We start from the raw sequence: 24645 nt of genomic DNA on the forward strand, positions 1-24645 counted from the left end.
AATTTATTTTTACAGCCTTGAGTGAAAGTATTGTATGCTGTTGTAGAAAGATGCTCAAAACCAGCAATCTTCAGCCCTGGCAATAATATTTCAGCAAAAAGAATATAATGTACAGATGACTGTTGAGAATTAGTCAAACCTTGCAGTGGGCCTCGAGATCCTCATAAGGAAAATGCTAGAAGAATAAGAAATATAATATAGAAACCAGTATATAATGTTACTGCTTGGGTGTCTTGTTCAGTGTAAGTCATAAAGCCTATTTGCAGGCAAGCATTAGGGTCAGGCCCCAAGACTCACTTCTGCCTCTGAATTCAGGCCAGCGATTATGGGAGACAGGGATGGGATGGTTGATGCATCAGCCATCAGGGAAAAATTAATCCTGCAATAAATGCAAAGAATTTGCCCCAAGAGTGGACCAGACAAACTCGTTTCTGTTTGTGCAATGATATAAAAATACTATGTGGTTAAATGTAGTGTGGTGATTTAACCATCTGCACTGACACACCGCCGCTCCACTGCAGGGTCAGGCTGCCACAGGCTGAATGAAGAGACCATTTATCTTTTCTTGATATTTGCTCTCGTGAGACCCCACCTGGAGTCCTGTGTCCAGCTCTGGGGCCCCAGGATGCAGACCTTCTGGAGGGAGTCTAGAGGAGGGACACAATAAAGATCAGAGGGTTGGAGCACTTCTCCTATGAAGATAGGCTGACAGAGTTTGTGTTGTTCAGCCTGGAGAAGAGAAGGCTCCAGGGAGACCACCCCCCTTTAAGGGGGCTTGTTAAAAAGAGAAAAAGGGACTTTTTATACAGATAGACAGCAATAGAATATAAGGCAATATTTTTAAACTGAATGAGAGTTGATTAGATAGTAGGAAGAAATTCTTTACTCTGAAGGTGGTGAGGCACTGGAACAGGTTTCCCAGAGAAGTTGTGGATGCCCCATCCCTGAAAGTATTCAAGGCCAGACCAGATGCAGTTTTGAGCAACCTGATCTAGTGGAAGGTGTGTCTGCTCATGGCAGGAGCAGGGGTTGGATAGAGATGATCTTTATAAGACCCTTCCAACCCAAACCATCCTATGATTCTATGAGTATTTAGCTCTTTCTGAGGGACATTTCACACTTCCATCTCAGCTTGCAATTAGGCCTCGCAGCTGACACAGCCCACTGGGTACTCTAATGAAGATATTTGTCCAAATGCCAGATAAACCAGACAACACTGCCCCTCGAGTGGAACAGCATTGGCCAAGAGGCCTCACTCTGTGCCTGACAATGCTTTGGGTTGGAAAGAAACCTCTCAAAACCTTTTTCCAGCGTGTCCACAGGTCTGAAGGGAGACTGCACATCCCCCAGGGGGACTCCTGACCCCCTCCTCACCTCTGTCCTGGGAATGAAGGTCCCTGTGTGGAGATGGGTCACCTACATCCATCCCTCTAGGACAGAGACAGGACCTGCTGCTGGAGATGCAGAGTGCCCACAGAACTTCACTCATCCACTTCACAGTTTAGGGAACCAGGGGGTTAAAATGTCAGCTGAACCCTCCCAGGGCTGCCATCCCCCTCCTTGTAAAGAAGCAGCAATTTAACAGACTTGTTGCCCCGAGGTTTAATGGATGGCTCTGGCTGCAGTGCTTGGGGACCCTCTGACAGGGCGCTGTGAAAGGGCAAGGGGGGACTAATAGCTGCTGTGTTTTCCAGCAGCCCCAGCCAGAGATAGCTCTGTATACAGCTGACAAGCAGTCAGCATCTGCTCCCTGTCTCTGTTTGCACTTCATCGAGTTATCTCCTTGCAAGCAAAGAAATCCCAGCTGATTGAACAGCACATTCATCATCTGGATTTCCCCCATATCTTTTCCTGTATCAATGGTGCCATAAAAAGCCCACCAGAAAAGTCGACGGAAATCTGCTCTATCTTCCATTAAAAGCTTTTGCAGAGATCTGAACTAAAGAAACAAATCAAAACAAACCTCAAACTTTTTTTCCTCCCTGAAACGTCAATCAGCGAACATTAAACAAAAAGATTAGTTCTGCTCTTATTTGTTTGTAAAACAAAAAGCATGAAATATTTAGCAGTATTATAATGAAAAGCAGATGGGAATAATGCCGGCTTTCAAGGCCGCTGGTAACCGCCTCCTTTTCATGCCGCGGCAGCAGCAGGACGAGGCAGGCAGCCCATTAGGACAATTTATGAACTGGACTTCCACAGAGGGAGTTCTAGCAAGAGGTCCACAGCTCGTACAGAGCAACCCTGATAACATCTGTTAGGGTTATTCATTGAAGAGGATTATATTACAATCCCTCTTAATGCTACGAGTGCTACAGTAAAACCGGATGAACCTTCAGTTTCATTTGCTCCAGCAATATGTGTTTATCACAGCATTTTTCTGAAGTTGGAAACCTGGGCTGCATTCATGGTATGTCACAGAAAGAAGTTTAGAAAGCTTGAAATATTAGCCTAGAAAAAACCTCAGTCCCTGCTTTTACTTTCTCATGGCTGTATTGCTCAGCTTCTATGTGCAGCATCAACGCACCATCAGCCTTTTTCCATCGAAAGCCACTCCCCATTAACTTTCCAGGGCTGAGATTGATTTTATTTAAATAGTTCTCACTCGCTAACCTTGCTCCATCCTTTATTTAAGACTTTGCTAATGATGTATTTTTTTCCCCTTAATTTACCTAAGCATATAATGAACGCTCACATCGGAAATGACCTCATTATACCAGCAAGGACTTTGTGCGGATAGAATTTAGTGCACAGACATAAGGCAGAGAACTCTCTAAATGGAGAGTTTTTAAACATTCTGTAAAATCCCTGCTGACTACAAGCCAGATTCTTACTGCTGTAAATTGACTTAGTTCCAACAGCTTCAATGAAGCTACACTGATTTACTCCACTTGAGGGTCTTACCCTATTATTCTTATTTATTGAACTTGCCACCTTTTGCTGCTGCAACCTAAACTTCCATCCTCTAGCAGCAGGGTTGCTATCTAAAACAGGTGTTTCTGCAGTAATATATGACTTAAGAGATTTATAACTACCTGGAGTATTTCATTGTCCTCTAGAAGTGTTTATAATAATTCTTGTTGACTCTCCCAACTCCCACCAATCAGCTGTAGAATTGTTTGCAGGCTGAACTTGATCAACAAAATATTCATTCCCCATACAAGAATGAGCTGTTTTATCTGATCATAGGCACTTTTCCTCCCTGCTGGACCTGGTCTTTCCTGGGCTCTGTGCAGTGTCTGGACCAAATGAAGTCCCAAGATTTTTGCTGGTTCCAGAAGAACAGGCCTGACATACACTGTGGGAAATGGATTTGTAGAGAATTCTCAAAGCCTGACAAAAGGCTCACATAATATGCATCTGTATGAAAACTTTGAGATAAGAAATGCTGACTTAGAAATGCCACAGAATAGGACAGAAATTGTTGAGAAAGAAATGGAACTAGAAACAAGTTTCAAAGGATGGCCTTGCAAATAAGACTAGATACTTCAGAGAAATAAAACTATGAAAGATGCATTGTAGTAGGACCCTCGAGGGGAAATTTTAGATGGTTTGCTTTAAGTAGCAAAAGCTGATAGGCCAAGAAACACTTATAATTTATTGTAATTAGCAAATAGTTGGCTTCTGATTGTGATGGCGTGAACTGTAACATCCATATTGTCTCACCCTTCACATGAGACTGAAAATGGAATAAAAGTTTTTAAAATGCCTCTCAGCTGCCCCATCTTTGGGTCAGAAAAGGGCATAATCTGACAATACACAAAGCAGGCTACTTTGTGGCTCCAAAAAAAACCAGACTGCAAGATGAAAAAATGCATTGCAAAGAAAAAACAAAAACCTGTAAATTTCTTTAGTGCACCAATTTTAGCCCTATCGGGAATGTGACTGTCCCACCATAATTGTCTGCTATTCCTACAGCCCCGGGCTTGTTTTACCCTGTTCTTTCCTGGGAGAAATTTGGGCTGCTGGTCCAACCTTGACACAGCTATGGTCAGCTGAAGTATCTGCACTTGTACTTTTGGGGGCTTAGCAGGAGACAGCTCATAGGAAGGCACAAGATCACATGGTTCAAATGCCTGAGTCACCTGCATAAAGCCCCGTGTGTTCATAAAGGCAACAGAGAACCTAACCCACAGCTTCACCAAAAACTTGTAGTAGTTTTCTACTTGTCCAGAAATAACTGCCTGTGGAGCCCTTTGATATCAGGGATACTGGCAGACTTTGTCTCCTAAAGACTAAGGAAAGAAAGCAGCAATTACCTGGATGCTGATGAGAGCTATGCATCCATACACACATGCTGCAGTGATTGCTCTTCAGAGAGATCAGCAGTGGTTACACTAATAAACTGCTAGCTCACTACATGTGATTGGTGTCAGCTTCAAACCCAAGGTTCTCAAAAAAACTCCCCTTTTTCTTACTAGGTTTGGGGTTGAGGAGAACCCCAAAGAGAGTGTCAGGGGCCAACACCATAAGAAACCATACTGAATCATAATATAATTTAGCAAATTCACATTCTTTTCAGGTCCAGCAGAATTATGTTAAATAACTTACAGAAAAGCTGACATTTTCTGTTAAATCACAAAGGACTAAAATGAAGTAGCTACATTCAGCACAGCCATCTTCAAGTGATACCTGAGCAGAGAGGCAGGCAGCAGCAAATCTTATCCTTGTTTCACTTGTTCTGGTTGTTTCTAGGTGAGCCCAAATACTCTGATGGTATGAAACAAGCACAGCAAAAATGTGTAACCACAACCCAAAATAATCTAAAAGTCCTTAAAAAGAAATGCACATGTGTTTATTTACTGCACTATAACTGCAACATCAAATACAACTATATTTTCATATCAAAAAAGGACACATGCAATAAAATACTCTGATTTTATAATCCAATTCAACACAGTTCATTGGTGACAGTGGAGCATCACAGAACAGGCAAGGGCTTGTGGTGATGAATTTCCAGTCTCTTGATCCTACTTACAAACGGCAAAATCACATCATATTTTATTTTTCATCGAGGGATAAACTTTTGGAATAATGTGGCTGGATCACAGAAGATTCCAGCTGCCCCCTAACTCCCCTATGAGTCTTGAAGAATCAGATTTTTTTACTTGGGAAATATTATGCTTTGACAAGGATGAGGAATAGACAGTATTTTCCAAGCAGAGAGCAGAAATCCTTCCATGTTATACCACAGCTGAGGTACAAAACAAGGGCCTCTGCTTCACAGGTGCAAAGAAGCCAAGGCTGAGTAACTATTGCTCTGAAGAATGAAATCAGGCCATTTTCTGCAATATTTCACTGCAGCTTTCTATTATGTTCATCTACTCATGGGGCTTCAATCAATTTAATCTGGCATTTCAGCTATGGAATAAATCCACAATACACAGGAGGGATCCACAGCTCAGAAAAGAACACAAAAAGTTGTCCTGAAAAACTCAAATTATAGCCTCTTAACTACTTAAACAGCCCTGTTCTTAATTAGAAAAGGTCCTTATTCTAGCATAGCTACTCACACACCACATGCTCTTATTTTTAGTATTTCCCATGAAGTTTCATGGGACTAATTTTGAAATAAGGTTCTAAACTGTGTAAAAAAATTACAGACTCTGGGCCCAAAATGGTACCATTTCTAGCATAAGCTCTCCTGACTGTCATCTGGGACTTTTTAGGCAGTGTGACATAACACTGTCCAGCCTTTCAAAACAATGACCTGATTTCTCTTCGTACATCTTGCGTGGCATAACACTAAGGATGACTTAGCTCTAACAATTTATATAAAACATAAAGTTGGTCTTTTGATGCAGCTGTGTTTTTATAGAATTTCAGAGTCGGTATACAGAAGTTTACAGCTTTTTGAGCTAATTCTAGCAAATAGGAGGATTTATCTATGAAAACAAAGAGTTCCAAAAGTACATGGAAATCTGTAGAGCAAAATATATATTTCTATATAATTTCCCAACACAAGCAATAGGCAGTTTAGAAAAATATGATTGTTACAGTCTTTCTGAACCAGAAAAGAAAGGATTTAAAAAATAAGTTCAGCTTTTCACAAAGCCATATTTTTAATAAGAAAATAGAGTGGTCCACATTTCCCTGAATAAGCCTGAAAGGTTAAAGAAAGGTCCAAGCAAAGCAAGGAGTCTGACTTGGACTTGATATCAGCTGTGATAACATGCACATGTACAGAGACAGCTGCTTGGCTCCAGTACTGTTTACCTTAGAAAAGAGCCTAATTTATCACAATTGCATTCAAAAATCATAAATAACATGACAAAAGTGGAACTGGTCCCCGCAAGGCAAATAACTGTATTCATACAAGCAAAAAGTGACATCAATCCAGTTATTTTCTTGTGACAGTTAAAAGGTATTTTGTACCCAACTGCTACATTGTACAGCACACGTATAAACACAGATTATTGCAGACTTTGCTATCAGCTACTATACATAAACAAGAAGAGATGTTCATGCTGTAATTGCCTCTAAGGTTTTTGTTCTACTTGAATATTAACATTTACAAAAGCTGAGGTGGAGACCTGAATTCAAGCCAGGATTTCAACATGCAAAATGACAGGGTTCACAGGAAGGTTTCGTATCCTCCCCACTGCTGACATTTGGAAGTGGATAGGAGCTCTGAACAATTTTAAAACCATTCATAACATGAGTTTCTCTTGTGAACAGCCTTTGGTTTTCCCTGTGTCCACAGGTGGGTGATCTAACACGGGACATGCTGGTGAAATTCAGATTCACGTCAATAAACCTCCTGTTAAGGAGAATTCATATTTTAGTTTCAGGTAATTTCTAAAAGAAGGTGGCAAAATGTACCTAAGTATTTGCTGATTTTTAAATTAAAAGCAGAGGAAAGTTTGATTGAAGAAACTTTGCTCCAGGCTGTTCTTAATAACTATTTAATTTATCATTTAGAACTTATTATTTCTGTTCAATGTGAGAGCAAATCCTTTCATTTTGTTGCAGTTTTTGTGAAATAAATGGGATATTTACTCACCCTATATGGGAGTCTTAGCACATTTCTTTAAACTTTCTAGCTTGAAGGTAAACAAAAGCAAAAAACCTGATGGAAGCAAGATTGATGGAGTGTTGCTGAAGGGATCCAAAACTGTTCAAAATCCAGGCTTATGAATTAAATTTGGCCTGAGACAGCCCACGGCTCTTAGGAGTGAGGACCTCTGTAGGAATATTGGATGTGGGTTATATTGCCAGTAAACAACAATGCAGCTCCTACCACTTTTCAGTGTCAGTGGAGAGTTATGTCTTACGAAAGGCAGTGACAGAAAAATGCAACACCTGCATTATTGCTTGTGTAATTGCTTCACAGTGGTCCAGTACATTCAAGTAAACAAATGAGAGGAAGGCATGCTGCTGAAAGGGAAGCTCTGAGGCTGGGCAGATGGAGCGTGCCCTCCTGGAATCACCCGATAAACTCAGTTAACACAAATTAAAAGGGAAAAAAAAAGTTGAAAGAGTCAGACTGATCAAAAGGAAAATATCTACTGAGGCAAAAATTACCATCAGGGTCTTGGAGCAAGACAAAGGTGTGTCTTTTGCCTTCCAGTCAAGCCCATGTACAAAATGGAGGCTGGAGTTTGAGGACAGACACACACCTAGCACAGGCAACATCCAAACACCTTCACAAAGAGCCAGTACTCAAGCAATGCCTCCCAGGTTAAATTCTTACAGCCTTTGATCTGGGAATGTGATGGAAAAATCATCTTGGGTGCTTTTCCACCCTAAAGACTGAAACCCAAACTCAAAGCTTATTGAATCTCATCAAAGCTCATTAAAACCTCTAAACTCTTCCAGCTTCCCTTTAAGACACGGTTTCTCTTAAAAGCTGCACTTAAAAGTTACATTGAAGTGGAATGTTACTTTTCTTTAAGTAGAACAATAATTATGCTCCCTATTACATATACATATATATATATATACACACATGCATATATATAATACATATATATATTTCATGGCAACAGAAAGTGCCATACAGTGGCATTCATTCATATCTGTAGTGAAACAAAGTCTGTGGTGTTCAGTGCTTATTAGACTTGACAAAAGAAATAATTTGATTTTGAAGGTGGGAATCAGTTCAGGAGAAATAACAGCTCCTACCCCTGAGTTCCAGTGGGAGGCCTCCCAGCAAAGTGCTGCTGAGGGCGGTGGCACTGCTCTCCAAACTCACCGCTCCCTTTTAACACACAGCTTTTCATGGAGCAAAAAGGAGCTAAAATAAATGGCTTGCTATAGGGCTTGATAAATGAGTTGCGAAATCAGTTTGTTAAAAGCGATCATTTTAGTTTTCTTTCTTTTTTTTTATTCTCCCCAGGTCAGAAAAAAAAAGTTCTGGCTTATTTAGGGTCTATAACAACGACAGTGGAACACTCCTGGCAGCTCAAGGGCACAGACCCTGGCTGAGCAGCACCTGGGAGCTCGTACCCCAGCAGTGACAATGCGAGGGTGACAGAGCTGCAGCTGAACCACCAGCCCCCTGCGCTGACTGAGGGGCAATTTTCTGCACACAGTAATTGGATTACACATCAAAACCTGCTTAGAGAGGAGATGAGAAAAAGGCTCTGGGCAGGCTATGAACAATGCTAATAGCGAGGCTTTCATTATTAATAATTGTTTGTTAAGTGACACCCTCGCACTGCTGTCTGCAGATGTGACTATTAAGGGCAGTGCCTGAGCCAAAACTGAAGGCAGATGAGGGCAGGACGTGGCCAGGAGACTTGGAAGAGATGGCTGCCCAAGACTAGAGTCTCCCCAGATAGTGATGAAGGCTGGTTTGACACACGGGACAGCAGAAACAGACAGAGCATCTGCAGGAGGAACTGCAAGGGGGGAAGAAATTTCTGGATTTTAAACTTAGTGAAACTGGACCAGATATTTTGCTCTAGGTGTTGAGGAAGAACAACCACTGGAAATGCTTAAGGTGATAGGAATGACCTAGGCTGTGGAAGAACTGCAACAGGAAAAGAAGAATAAAATACTGGGATAATTTACTTTGGAAAGGAAAAAAAAACCAAACCTCCTCTGCTCTCATAAAAGAAGGAAACACAAAACATGGCCTGGAAAGTTTAGTACTGGTCTTTCTGCTTCCTTGGATTTAACACAAAGTGGCCAAAAGAAGGAAAATCAAACCATCTTCATGGCCCAAAGAAAAAGTTTCTGATCCAAAACCAGTCCAGGGGATTACCTTTTTCACACAACTTGGAAAAATGTGGAACTTGCTGATTGTAAATGGCTCTGAAGCCAGAAAGCCAGCAGCATTCAGTAAGGCACTGAATAGGCTTGCCCCTAAAATCCAGAAGACTAAAGACAACACCTGACATTTACTTGAAAAGGAACAGAAAAACTCCCACTTCAGTTCTACAATGCATTTCTGCCTCCTGAGGATTGAACAGAGGCCATCATGACTAGCTTTCTATCTATAATAGCATTTCCTGTATCTTTTCCTGGAGCATCAGCACCCACCACCTACCATTAACCTGTCACTGAGGGGTTTTAATTTAGCAGTTTCTTCTGTGTTTAATGAAAAGAAAAAACCACTTCCAGGGCTCAAATCTCAGCTTGAGTGAATCACCCTGAGGGGAGCCTCCTTCCACAGTCAGGGACATGAAACTGAACTGTGCTGCCGGCCGCTGTCAAAACTTTGGCCGCTGTCTGGCAGAGAGGGCTGGCAAGCCCTTGTTCCTGTGTCATTAGTCCTGGACTGCTCTCATTATGCCAGACCTACGTGTTCCTCTCTTGCACCAGGCTGCCTTTGGAAGAACTAATGTCTGCTGCTGCTTCCACTGGGATGCTGCACCTTAAGCTGTGCAGTTTCACCTTACCCACACTTTACTAGGAGGAAGGTTGTCATCTCACAGGTACAATGAGGTAAAATCTGGCATTTGCTGAAGCAGGTTAGGGGACAGAGGTGTCATTTAGGCTACAGTTTGAGCTGGTATATTCCTGATATATATTCCTTATTTTCCACATCTACTGATAACTCATATTCATATTTTAAATTGGATAGGAAAGAGATAATTAAAAAAACAACTATGTGACAGATTATTGCACTCTACTTTGTTGTTTTGTTTTTGTTTCTTTTTAATTGAAGAATCTTTGTTTTCTTTTACCATTTAACAAGTGTAACATGATCCCACAATTTTTAAATGGACACGTACAAGTCAAAATGCCTTGTGCCTAAAACAGCCTGCAGTTACCCAACACCTACAACTAACCTGTTTATATTCCAGTAGAACCAATAGATAACTTTTTAAAAATATGGCAAAAGTAATAAGATTTATTTCTCAATGAATAATGTTGCCTGCACCAGAAATATTATTTTTAGTATTGTAATAAACTGGTTTCTGAGAGTTGCCAACCGCTGACAGATAAATTAATGCAATAAGCTTGTAATGGCTCAGAGCAGGTTGATGATCTGGGAACTGCTAAGAATATCCTCAACAGCCCCCAGCAATTCTGGGAGAACCTGGTAGAGGTTCTCTGGACAAACATGTTTTCAGCTGCAGTCTAGCAAACAATACTGTCCAAGGGATAGTAAAGTCTCCAAAAGCAGCTCTTACAGCTAGCTGGGTATATAACCTATGACTTGAAAGACATCTGTCATGCCTGGCAAAGACATGGTTATTGGGGGTTTCATACTAGCATTTCTTGAAAGGCAGAACTATTTTTCCAGTTTCCTATGGTGGATAATTTAGTTTTAGTCTGTAATCTTTAATTATTCAAAAAGGCTTTGTTTGGTCTGGGAATCTCTGTCACACAGCACTTTTGGTTGGTTTTTTTCCTGAAGAAAAGAGGGCAATGCACTCTCTTGTCAGGTTAAAAGAATTACTGTACATGAACTCGTTCTTCAAATCTCTTTAGTGCTAATGAGATGTGTATGCACATACATCAAAGTAAAACATTCCCTGTTTAAAATTGAAAAGGCGATCAGATATAGCAAACTCCTGAGGTCTAGAGAAGCCAAAGAGAAAATACTATTTCTTCTGATGTGCAGAGAACACCATCTGTCTATCTAGGGATGGCCATTTTTTGGAGACATTTCTTCTCTCCAAGGTCTACAAATGCCCCAACAAAAAGGGATTAAGGGGAAGCATAAAGCCATTCTAAAAGCTGTCCAAATTTTTCAGTGATCACTAGGTGGTTTTATTAGTTAGCCTAGTAGCTTTATTTACAGCCTCAAATGTTTGAGCTTTTTAAGCATCTTGGTCAGTACAAATAAAGTAGCACTTGGTAGAAATCATGACTACTCTGGAGATTGAATGCTAGCAGAGGAATACAACATTTTTAATGTATGTCCTTACAACTGAGATTTCTGGAGAAGTCATATATAAATAATATTTAATACCATTTAAATTGCTGGCTGGAATCAGAGAAAGGGCTGTTAATAGACATGGGGCACAATAGCAATTTTCTACCTCTATTGCTGCCATGGAAAATTCTCTGGAAAGCATCAGGCTTCAAAATCAATTACAGTTTACAAGTGAGGCTTGCTTTCATGCCAAAGGCTGGGTTTGAAGTGTGCCTTAGGGTAATGTCTTACTGTAATGCATGGGCAATGGAGTGCAGGATTTTGCCCTCAGCACTGCAGGGTCATTAATGCGGTCAAGCAACTCCTGGGTCCAACAGTGCAGGCAAGAGCTTGGGCAGAGCTCTGTGAACAGGCTGGATGGAGTTTAGGCTAGGTGCACAAACCACTCACAACCTCAAACATATCCAATATGTTTTGGAGGGTTTTAGCACCCTTTGACTGTGGCTGCTAAAACCTGGAATGGGGCAAAACAGTGCAAGTCCTGAGTTGCAGACACATCCAGGGTTCTGTGTATCCCATGTTTTGGCAAGGGAAGGCTTAAGGCAGTGGCCCCAGTGTGAACCTGAGCTATAACACATCTCAGTTACATCTGGATGTCAGAGATGTATGAGCTGGGGATTTTATAGGCACAAAAGTGAGCATATAACTACCAAATCATCTGTGAGCGAAGATGAGGAACTGTGCTCAAGATTTTAAGGACTGGTTTGGAAACAGTATGATTTAGTTTGTGTTTTGAGGAATATGAGCTTTGTACAGTTTCCTGGAAGCTGGACTGGGCAGTTTGTTTTCATTATTCCAATTACTGACTTGATTAATATTTACACACACTTCCAGGAATCAGTATCACAAACTTTTCAGGAAAAAAAAAACATAAGAGAATAAGAAAGAAAGTAAATTTAGCACTTACATCTCAAGCTTACTTTTTTTTTCTTTCTTTCTTTGCCAGAAAAATCTCACACCTGCTTTGGACAGGTGAGGTAAATGACATTATGGACGACTTAAATTGTTTTCAGTGATAGATACATTATATTCCTGTGCTTTGGATAGTTTTCATTGCAAAGAAATAGAAATATTCAACAATTCTGTGAGATATTCGGATTATTTAAGTTAATGAGAATGGATTGACTGAGATTCAAAGCAAAACTTTTCTAGATTACAGACAGGGGACTTACAAAATAAACTGATTGCTAACCCAGCAACAAAAGTGTGTTTCTAATTTAGATGTTTGGTTCTTTTTTTTTTAAACCTTCCACAAACTGAAACATCAAGGTGATGACGCAGTTGTTCTTGTAAGACCCTCTGTGCAGAATTTTTTTTCTCCCTGTCACACACTCCCATGGTGTCAAATGCATTTGTGAACCCGTACAAATCACCCAGATAGAAAGGCTTGGCAGAAAGAAATCTGATGTGAGATTTTGTGCTTTCACAGAAAAAACTTTTCTATCTCCCTACTGCTTTCCATTTGCAGCTTTATTATTCCTCGTTATTTTTACTTTGTCATTGGTATTTTACTTTCATCACCTGGAACAGCTCAGCAAAACCCAGAGAACTGCAATGTAGCTACATCACAGAAAGGTGTGTGCACACCTACGCATGTCCACAACCACACAGAGCAGGTTTTGTTCCTGCCCCTCTTCCTCCACACTTCTTTTCTAAAAGAAGATTTAATTTGACATGGAGGTGTGTGTGATGATTAACTCCTTGCTGGGCAGCCACAGGAGTTTCTTCCCCCAGGGCTGGCAGCAATTTTTAGAGGAATGTGCATGGCACTTGCACGTCAGGAGAGGAGGAGGTTTGTCCTTTGCCACCAAAAAGAATGGTTGCAAAGAAGGAATTAATATGCCACATTCTCTGACAAATTACAGCTTCTCTCCATCTAGCTCCTTCCTGAAAGAAATTGCAGGCCTTCCTTTGCTGCCTAAAGTAAATGTGTTTTGCTCAGCATGCATGGACTCTCCTCACCCTTCTGCTTCCAGTCCCTTCTGCCTGCTCTGAGAGCTCTTCTGCCATCTCCTGACAGTCAGGTTTGTAACCCAGCTCAGCTCAGCTCCTGCTCCATGCTCCCCTGGCACTTTGACTGATATCTGCATCATCCCTGCTGTCTCTCCTTTAATTTCCACTCTTCTTTACACTTTTAGCAGACTTTAGCCATTTTAATCCAACACTAGCAAATCCAGTTTAGTCAGAAACATTTTTAGGAACTCAGTGACAGAATCCTGGTGGTGGAAGAGTCTCTTCAGAACACTGATAAAAGCCCTGTTACTCCCCCCATTTTAAACCTGGAAAACTGAAGAAAAGCTGTTTAATACACAATAATACCAATACTGTAGCAGGGAGGGGGAGCCAAAAAGATTCTGAGATTTTTTTTCCTCCATAGAGCCTGTACTCTTGTCCTCTTTGTTAATTGTGACTCCTTTTCTAAGGCTTTACAAATTGATGGACACCTCTCTTCTCTATGTTTAGCTGCTCCTCTTTCACACTGCCTGCTTTCCTATCCTGTGCCTAAATTGAGCTCTGTACTGTTATGCCTCCCAATTCTACACAAGTTTGCTTCTCTAACAGAACTTTAATGATTTTGTTAAATAAGTGCCTTCCTCCCTTAGTCTGTCAGCTACGATATTATTTTAGGCCTTATACAGAAAAGAACACCAAGCACCCTATACTGATATGCAGAAGAGAAATTCGTGCAGCATAGCCAGGAGAGGCAAAGTAACTGTTTCTTCTGTTAATTTTTTTTTCATGATTACTACTGTGGCTAAAACCATGAGAAAATAAGGAACAGCTCTCAGAAATGGCATAAATTTTTAGAAATTACCTTTTCTCTCAGGAATTAATTAGGTAAAACACCACTAAGAATGGCTTAATCACTCTGAAGTGAAATTTGTTTTTACACTAAAAGGCAATGTTAAAATGTATCAAAATTTGATAAAGCAGGCATTGGGTTAGGTAAATAGGTAACAAGTTGCCATAATTTTACAGTTTAGATTACATAAAAATCTATGCTTGACTGTCTTTGATACAATCAGTTTACACAATTTCAATAAACCATTAATACAAAAGAATCCTAGCTAAGAATCTTGTTTCCAGGGTGGTATTATTAAAGTACTTTCAACTTTTGCTTTACTGACACTGAATCAGGCTGCATCCCACTGTTCAGGCTTTATAGCCTGTTACCAAATGCCTCTTTATAAAGTAAAAAACCCAACAAATGAAACCACAAAACCCCATAAACACAAAAAACCTAACAAAAAACCCAACTCTTTTTTATAGACAAGATTGGCAATACAAGGTTTTGTTCAGTGCTCACAAATTTGTTCAGAAAATTACAACTTGATTTTAAAAGTTCTCCTGCTAGAGAGATGCTAAAAAAATATATTCTTTTTTTTTTTTCTAGCTTTCTTCCCACTGTATTCCACCTCTCCTGATTCAGGTGGGCTGGAAAATACAGTAATTGGAAAACTGGTAAAAAATAAGAACAAGAGGAGGTCCACCCCCACTTCTACTGAAGTCAGTAGAGACATTTCTATTAGCTTCTGCAATTCCTGAATCCAGATACTCAAAAACCAGCTCAAGATTTCAAAGAGAATAGTCCAAATCTTCCTTGGGCTGAATGTGAACCACTCAATTCAAACATGATTCTACTGTGCCTGCTCTCCATTTTACACTCTGATGCATGACCATATGTTCTCATACTTGCTCTGACTTCAGTTGTAAACAAGAATCTGATGTTAAATATCACCCAGAAAATCCCACAACAATACCATCCTTCAGTATTGCTTGCTGAAAGATGGCAGTAACATTGCAGAATTATCCTTAAGACAGTGGATGAACAGATGGTGGTTGCTAGTTTGACCACAGATATGCATTTTTATATATATATGTACATACATACACAATCTCTATATACATATTATACATACAATAAGAAAAAAATGTAAAAATATTAATTTTGCTCAAATACCTGATTAGAGTGGATTAATCTTATGTTGCAATTATGTGATCTATCCGGTTGACATGATGGCCATGTAAAAAGCCCTAAAAGCTACAATGGCTGCAATTAAAAACCAAGAGTCTGCACTTCTGCCAGTCACCTCGTGCCATGCCAAGAAGTTATGTTGGAGGTGGGGCCTCGTATCTCAGCATTAGCTTGAAGGAGCGAGCGAAGTTGTTGGCCAGGGTGCAGCTGTGGGTCTCTTCTGCCAGGGGCAGGAGGAAGGCCAGCAGCAGGAGCAGCAGCAGGAGCAGCTGCAGTGGCAGTGCTGCCCGGCACACGCGATGCAGGTAGGAGCACACGCCTCCAGAGCGCTTCTGGAAAACACAAACCAAAGAGCAGCTCAGAAAAATAAATCACTGGGGAGGTCTACTTCAAATACATCAGACCGCCAGAGAGAAGGTCAGAACAGCCCCTCTTTTCCTCGGCCTAGGATCCAGCCTGGGTGCTGGGCACACTGAAGCTGACTGAAGTTAAATGATGTCTTTTAGGAGAATATTTCATTATTTTCAAGAATTCCCTGCTGGAAACTGTTGTTTCCTAGAAGAAAAACACTGCTAACTTTCTAGAAAAAAATGATTGCTTCAAAGCCCATTTTCCATTTACAAAGTGGGGGTTACACATTCTTGTCCTCCAAGTTGCTGACTGATCCCCTCAGTCACCATAGGCACAGAAGGTCTGTGTTTGCTACTCTCCAGTCAGTAAAATGAGAGTTCTGGTGCCTGGAAGAGAGGAACAGATTCTGCTCTCCATCAGCACAAAGGAACTTCACTTGCAGCTCATCCAGCTCCTAGTCATCTGCCCTGCAGCACCACGCATTGGCTTGGGGGTCTACACGACTGGAGGTCCGAAAAAAGGCCCCACAGTGCAGCCTGCCTCAGTATACCTTACCAGGCCCATCTTAAAACTTTGTGTGATGCAGAAGAATGAGAGAAACACAACACTGATAGTGAAGGAGACATTAAAGTCACATCTATTTTTGTGCAGCCCTAGAGGACACACACAAAAGAGACCCCTTATACCTTTCTTTATGCCGGTGCAAACCTAGAGTAGGCCAGTTAACCTTATAAATTTGATCTGGTTTAGCATAACCAGGAGAGAATATATCTATGGCTTCAAAATTCAGAAAAGATTAATTAAGAAGGGAGATTTCCACTGGCAAGATTCCTGGGTAACTCCTGCCAATGAGCTGAACTGTGTGAGTTTCCAAAAAAAACCCCAACTCTCTTGAAAAGAAATCTGATAAAAAGGGCTCAATAACCCACTTATGTCATCAAACAAGGATTTATACAACGAGCATAAATGCAGTGCTTTATCAGCTACATTAGGTACCAGCCTACATCATAAATGTCAGCACAGAACATCCACTGAAGTGGGACCCACGTTTTCCACAAAAAGAAATGAATTTATTTTATTCAAGTCACAGGCAATGTCAATCCTGCAGCAAAATTAGGGCTTCTGCCCACTAAGGGGTGTTTAACAGGCAATGCCTTTGTCCCACTATAGCACTGTTGCCTTTTTGCCAACCTAGAAATGAAACCTGAGATAATTTTAGTAAGAAGGTAATATAATGAACATAAATAGTCCATGGGAAGCATCAGCAGAGAAGATATGGAGGAGATTGATGGTAGAAAAAAGCAATTATGCCTTTTGCTATTTTTAATGGTCTCTTCCCCTGCTTTCTAAATTACTTAGTCCCTTGTAACTCCATATAAATGCTTACAGAATTAATTACAAAGATAAATATACAGCTGCAGTTACACATCATGAGACAGTTGTGCTGCAAAATCCTTCTGTTGTAGTTGGTTTGCTTCCATTATACTGAATGGCTGATGAGATTTAATTATTGTGTCAGGCAGATGTAGAGGCAGCAGAGCAACAGCTGCTTGCTCTATCGTTTCTGGCCCACAGTATCTGGGTTGTAATTTGTTCACTAAGGCCAAGGAAAACTCAGATCCCTGGACACTGGAAGTGTCAGTGGATAAAGTGTACATGCCAGGGTGTGAGTAGGACTGACTGTGCACCACTGGGCAAGTTCCCCTGGTACAGTGATTATTTACCCATGAAATCAAAGCTTCACCAACCTGGCTGCCTTGCAGATATCATCTGCTCCTATTGTGACCTGTTGTCAAAGTACAAGGCATATGTAGCTGCACTAAAACGAGACTTTCCCTTCTCTAGTCTGGAGCTGAAATCTTTCTCCATGCCATACCATAGAACATCCACTTCTTGGTGCATTCAGTGTAAACCAGTGCACTGTCATTTAGAGCTGTTTTCACTGACAAAGATTTCTCATTCTTAATTCTTCATTGCATCCACAATATGCAGCAACATGATGAATACATTTATCAGAGCACCCTAACTATAAAGAAAAAGACCCTTGCAGGTTCCAGAATCCATGAGCAAGATAGTAGATATTAGATATAATTTGTTTGTAGATAGTAACAGGTGAAGTTCTGTCAGTGGAAGATCAGTTAGAGTTAATTTTGCATTGGGACAATTCAAACCATGCTGTTTGATCTACCACTAAGCACAGTAAGTCTTAATGCTGATGCTGTTACAGGGTAGGATTCTGAGAGTGACTATTCAATAGTTCATTGCACCTGGAATCCTCAAACTCAAACTGGGACTTAGAAATCCACCTCTCACTGACACAGTTGTGAGGCCCACCAGTCCTCCTAGCAACACTTAAAACTTTCTTTTTAGTGTTGTCAATCCTTAAGAATTGGTTTTGAAAGCTAGTTCAATCTGAAACTATTCTTTCACTGCCAGGCCAGATGCCAGAAGCCCTGTTACGTTTTTCTGCCTATGAACTGGTGGGAAATGTGAGTGTTTCTGTTGAGTCTGTTCCTGCCACAGCCCAGGGAGCAGATATCTTATGGTCACTGTCACTGGTTTTCCATGATGACCACACTGCCAGTTAGACACTAATATTTTTCCTACCCTGATTCTTTTACCAATCCAGCATTTGATTCAGAGCAGTTCACTGACTATGCCTTGATTTCTATAGCAAAGACTATTAATGCAACTCAAATAACATTTCAATCTCTCAAAGTGCCCATTCTCCCATTTCTCAAAGTGCCTTGCTTTTAGATACACTGGAAGAAGCTGTAAAACAGTATTGCTTTTCACAGCTCATCCTCCAGAAAGAATTAATGCAAAATGGATTTATTAACAAGCTCTCATTTGCTCTGCTTGGAGCTTTCTGCAGAGGAGGATACTCAGGGTAACCATAGCAGATCCTAGCACTAGGGAAACCTGTGGAGGGACAGTTACCTTGGGGCAGAACTTCAGAGAAGGAAAAATATTTTGTTTTCATCTGCTGCTTCTCTCCCACCTGCTCGCTGTGTTTATAGGTATTTGTGTTCAATGAACTTTTATCTTCGATGCCCAGCTTCTCTATTTTGTTTGATCACACAGCAAGGTCAGAATCTTGTATTTTAAACTCCATTTGTTGTCATGGGAATGACTTAGCTGTGGCAAACATGGTATTATGATGCCTCTGCAGGACTGAAAATGAGGCCCACAGGAGCTGTGAGGGTTTGGTGTTTTCAGCAAATTTGCAATGATAAACTCTTAATAAATGAAGGCCTCAACCTGCAAACACTGAAATCCACAGGAGATTTATCACTAATTTCAGTGTCTGTAGTGGGATTATGCACAGGAACAACTAAATAAAGTCAGAATCAGGAACTATTTGTCTGTGGAGGTCAGCAGGTATCTTACAAATGGATTCATTAGTTATATGCCCAAGTTGTTGTGACATGAAACCTACATTAGTTCCAGTGTTTTGTGCTTGCTGGAACAATCAGTGAGGTGTTTTCTTCTGTTTTTTGTTTTGTTTGGGGTTGTTTGGGGTTTTTTTTTTGGTGGTGGTGTTAAAGGATTGTGCTGGTTTTGTATTAATTGATTTTTAGTGAGCAGGGAAGAAGCCAGTCACAGAAGTGATTTTTTAAGAGAAGCTGCTAACAGTTTCCTCCGTGCCTGAAAAAACCACTCAGCGACTAGTTTTGAATATTGACATCTTGTTAAACCACTAGAAAGCTGAACACTCCTCTGTTAACACACGTTAGAAACCAACCGCAGGAAAAGTTCTCTTTTTTTACAGCCTGGGAAGAGGTAACAGGCCTGGCCTGGTGTCCTCGATGCGGCCGGGCCCCTTCCCGGGGACTCTGCCGGGCTGGGCTGGGTTCCAGTGGCTGCCAGGCAGGGAGAGGGGAGGCCGAGGGGCTCTGTCCCGGTCGGGCTGGCCCCAGGAGCTGGTACCATCCTGCTGCTGGGCTGGTTCCCCCGCCTCCAGCATGGCCTGGCAGGCCGGGCTGGGCCCCGAGATGCTGGCACAGCCCCAGCACAGCCTGCAACCATCACCGGGACTGCTTCGGCCACTGCCAGGTGAAAACCATCATGACCTTCCGCAGGCGAAATATGAACTCATTGCACAGGTGAAACTTGCAGAACATTGATCCCCCTCAAGTGAGAGAAGAGGACAGAGTGAAGACATGTAGAGAAACAACATGAAGACACCAAGGTCAGTAAAACAGGAGTCAAGTCCTAGATGGGAGGAGAATGAGGAAATGCCTTAGTCTTAGGCTGAAATTCTTTTGTAAGGCCATGGTGATAGGCTGTGATATGCTAAAAACATCCCTTTAATTCATGGAAACATTATGGGGAGATGGAGTGTTCAAATTGCAGACATGAGCAAAGGCATTTGTACTGCTTTACAGCAGTACAATTTGAATTTACATTCAAGTAAATTGCAGATATGAGCAAAGGCATTTGTACTGCTTTACAGCAGCACAATTTGAATTTACATTCACGTAAGTGTTGAAGTAGCTGTGATCTCATGAGGAACTTAAACAGAGAGAGGAAGATGAGAGTGATGAAGACCCTTTGCCCCCAGGGAAAAAAGACGATCTCTGTTCCTAGAGATGAAAATTATCTCAGAGATAGAGAAGAACCTTTGCTTTTGAACAGCTCATCCTTAAAAATAGTATCCCATGAGTTTGACATGGACCATGGAGACAGCTGTGGGAAGGCTGCATGAGATGGGAGGGACTTTATAACTGCAGATTTCCAGGCGGATACTATTTGTGAAATTGAAGCCACAAGAGAACTGTTTCTTGTGGAGAAGTCTCCATAACTTAGCAAAAGAGACTCCTTTTCCTAAGTGAACTAATGAAAGACAATATTTTAGAGGTAGTAACTGACCTAAGTCTTAAGTTTTGTCTCTGTACATTGTCAGTGGGAAAGAAAAGAAGTTTCTGGTGGGAGAAGTGTTCTGAAATTTTTATTCTGATTCTTATTATTTTTTTCCTTTTCTATTTCTGTTTAAATAAAGTTTTCTTTATACTCTTTAAAGTTTTGAGCTTGCTTTGCTCTTTTCCTAATCCTATCTTGCAGCAGGAAAGGAGTAAGTGATGCTAGTGGGTGCCTTGGCATTTAGCCAGTGCTCAACCCACCACATTATTTGGTGCCATCAGCCAGGAAACTCAAATTGGTGAACCAAAAGCACTACATTAAATTGGTGTTTCCGCCAACTTTCGACCTGAAACTGCCACAAGGATAAAAAAATTGAAGGAGACACAGTAAATTTTAATAGGAAAGATGATACATTTGGAAAAAGCATGGAAAATTTGAGGCACTGACTGCTTTTCTGACTATGAAAAAAATAGCACTTCAATTTTAGTACGTCAAGATTTTTTTTTAGATCTGTGATGTGAAAAAGAGATGCTTTCAGGATGTGGTGACCTGAGACCATGACACCAACAGGAAATTCAGAAGGCCAAGGTTCAAATCTCTGTTCTACTGGACTCAAAGTGATCAGGGTCCTGGAGTCAGGACACTTCCAACCCTTTAGCTCACCATTCAGGGTTAGAAAAGGACAGTCTAACACAGTTCCACCTTTGAAAGACACAGCTTGAATATATTATTTCCATATGAGATGTAAGGTTGATGATGAGAAAGATGAGAAGGTTGGAACCACAACCCTTGCTACACAGTGGAATTTCCCTTTCCCAATCACTCCAGCTACTGGCATCAGTACAGCTACCACCCAGCACCCACCGTGCCTGCAGTGCATGTGTCAGATCCAGCCTCCACTAAATATTCTGAAATCAAATCTTCCTCCGAGAAAAACTGGCAAATCTCCAGTGAAGTCAACAGAATTTTAATTTCCACCATCTTAGAATAACAGCTGGAATACCTGGGTATGGAGCCAAAGTGTCAGAGACGTTTTTGAAACACACATGGAAAAGGAATAGGTTGGCATTCAAAAAGAAAATGTACTTTTAAACTTTACCATTCAGAATAAATGTACTCCTCCTTCTCCTTCAAAAACAAGGACAAGCAAGGACTGTCAAGGGGATGGGTGGCTGTGTTTTGTGTAATGCTAAATGCATCCTTCCAAATGAATTGCACTGGCTGTGAACATTCACATTGGTACGTGATTCATCTTGGAGTGTTTGAATGACAAGCATCAGTTTAGATCTAGGGAGTTCTCAGAACTTAAATCTGTTTGCAGTTAATAACTCCTTACCAAACGCACCGTGAAAAATCACTTGGATGGGAAACAGCAGAAAAGCACTTTAGAACTTGCTACACAATATTCCTGTGTAAGTTACTGAAGTGTTTTACTAAAAATCAATGCCCCCCTTGATTTGCTATTGACCACATTCCAGGATATAAGCAAACACGCAGTTAATCTAGCTATTTGAGAGAGCAGAGCAATATAGCATCTTACACCAGCCTCATTAGCAGGGTTTTGCTGCTGCTTGTATGTCACCAGCATGCCTGACAAAAATCATACCTGCACCACTGAGTCAGCGATCCAGCTGAGAAAAAATATTTAGTCTGGATTTAGTCCTCTTACCTCAGAGTACTTCCTGAGAAATGCACTGCTGCCTGAAAACTCCTGCTCTACCTAGGGATAAGGAAACCAATGACTTAGTGTCCTACAGACACTACACACAGACACCAGCAGCTGTTCCACTTCATACCACTGTACCCAGCCCAAGTATCCTCTATTCTACAGCAGTTGGCACAGATGCATAGGTAGTAAGGCAAGCATAAATAATTTCTCCTTAATATTCTCAGCCTCCAGCTACTTTCAGTTCAGGCTGTTTCCTGAGCCTGATAGGACTTGTCCATCTGTTTAATATTCAGGGAATCTTTCTTCCAGATACATGTCCAGTTTCCCCTTAAATCTACATGAACTACACAGAGCCCTCAATATTCTTTAGCAAGGAGTTCCAGCTGGCAGGAAGCACACGTCCTTTGTGTTAGCTTTGAACCTGGCTCTTAGTTCATTCTACAAGAAGAGATGGAGAGTCAACCATCATTTATGCTCTCAGCACAATTCATGATGATGTGAAACCCTAAGTTAAATGCCTAGGCAGGATCAATCCAGGCCTACCTCCACAGTGGGAAGGTCACAACATATTGGACCTAAACTACAGCAATAGGGACAGAGGAAGAACTTAACAGGAAGAACAGAGAGGCCTTGGAAAGGATCACCTACATAGGTAAGGATTCTACCACTTCGTTATTCCTCTGAGAATAAATAGAGCTGCCAGGAAGGCTGAAACAGCTTGCCATACTTTCACAGGAGTATTAAGCACTACCACTTGTTTTCATGAAGCAGATGCCTTATCAGTGGCATTTTGCCTCTGAGAGGACCTGTGTTCTTGCCACTTGAGATCCCACTGGGTACTTAGCTGTCACTCACAGAGGCAGGTTATTGACAATAAGAAGAGATCAGTTCCAGGGGGATCACTGGCTGCTCTCTCAAACTAAAGCAACTGGTTTTTTACCTCAGTGTGAGATAGTTTAGAGCTGGGCTTCTCATCACTTCTCAAATCAGAGCCATGAGGTCCCTCTCCAAGATAAACAACACATTGCAAATCACAGCTGGCCTTTCCAAGAGGGAAATAATTTAGGGGAGTTGGATATTACTGTCACCACAGAACTGAGCATCCAACATGCTCTTGGGCAAAGCATAATCCCATAAACCACAGCAGGACTCAGATCAGCCTCTGTTTATTAGAGGTTACTGGCCTCTGCAAAAGGACAGTGAGATAGGGAGTTCAGAACTGTATTTTCCTAAAAGCAAGCACTGCCCAGGACAGGCAACCAGCAGTGAGGAATGAGTGAGGGGGGCCTGGGACCCCATTGATCCCTGTGCTTATCATTCTCCTTTGCATAAAAAGCTCTCAGAATGAACCAGAATGCTGAAGAGAGGTTAACTGCAGTCATACAAGCAATTTTAGCTCTGACATTTTCCATCTTCAGATTGCTTGCCTTTGCAGCCTTAATGTTTCTTTCAATTCTGAAGTGCATAAGCATATGCATGTAAATAGGTAAGTGCACAGGCAAATTAAAGTCTGTTTCCTTCCTTAGGGAAGATTCTGGAGTACCTCAACATGGCTGGGGGTAATCTAAAATCTTTGATGGAAGCTTCATTTAAAAGAAACAGAAAACAAGGAACAGCCAGCAGTTCATATCTGAGGGTTCAGCAGCCACATATCCTGGGTATTTCAGAATTTCTGCTGCAAAGCCACTCAGAACTAAGCACTGTGCCATATGCTACTGTGACACAAATGGATTTATGAAAGTTAGCTTCTGTGTGCATATACAGCATGACATGTTTTCACAAGAAGCATATCACAGGACAAGAGCTACAGCCTGATCTGTTAAAGTAGCACTGATTTCTATAACTCTTCAGACCTAAGCAAGCAGAAAAAGACCTCAGTCTTCTATATTCAGGAAGGTAGGCAAGTAAAACAACTTTTCCCAATTTCCAACTTCTACTCATCCTTGCAAGTGGAAATAAACTAATTAAAATAAGCATAGAAAGAATAAAAACTGAAAGAACGACAAAATGTTCTGGAACTTGCAGAAGTTGTTACTGACTTTAAAAGCTGGTTTATCATGTCAACAATGTATGTTTCCAGCTGCTTTGCCAGTGACTTCTCTCAAGTCAAGATCAAACTTTTCTTCTTTCAGCAGTCACATAATTTGAATATATTTGTATTTTATTTAAAAACTTTAAAAATATGAGAGCTTATTTTTAAATAAATAATAGGTATAAAAACTAAAGGTAATGATTAGAAGAGTTTTCTTAGAGTGCCTTTTACAGTTGCTTTAAAAACGTTTTTTCAGGTTCAGAACTGCATTCTGCTGTTGCTCCAAAAGTCTCTCTCACTCTCTTTTTAACTTTCAGTTAAGACAAAATTATATCTGCTGAGAAAATCATTCTAAGCTATCTCCTTGGTCAAAATCTACAAATACTTCACAACACAGCAGGCAGCTGAAGGACACGTCTCTT

At 41.0% G+C, this 24645-nt stretch overlaps 1 protein-coding gene across 1 annotated transcript in view; it reads right to left on the reverse strand.

Annotated features, from left to right (window-relative positions):
• Nucleotides 1–4770: 4770 nt before the first annotated feature.
• Nucleotides 4771–24645, reverse strand: part of SYNE3 (spectrin repeat containing nuclear envelope family member 3) — a 66249-nt gene continuing 46374 nt past the window's right edge. The window contains exon 18 of the mRNA XM_063399298.1: nucleotides 4771–15640. Coding sequence (XP_063255368.1) covers nucleotides 15443–15640 — 198 coding nt within the window. The 3' untranslated portion in view covers nucleotides 4771–15442. The remainder of the gene's footprint in view (nucleotides 15641–24645) is intronic.

The sequence above is a fragment of the Prinia subflava genome, chromosome 5, assembly GCF_021018805.1.
Source record: "Prinia subflava isolate CZ2003 ecotype Zambia chromosome 5, Cam_Psub_1.2, whole genome shotgun sequence".
Taxonomy (NCBI): Eukaryota; Metazoa; Chordata; class Aves; order Passeriformes; family Cisticolidae; genus Prinia; species Prinia subflava.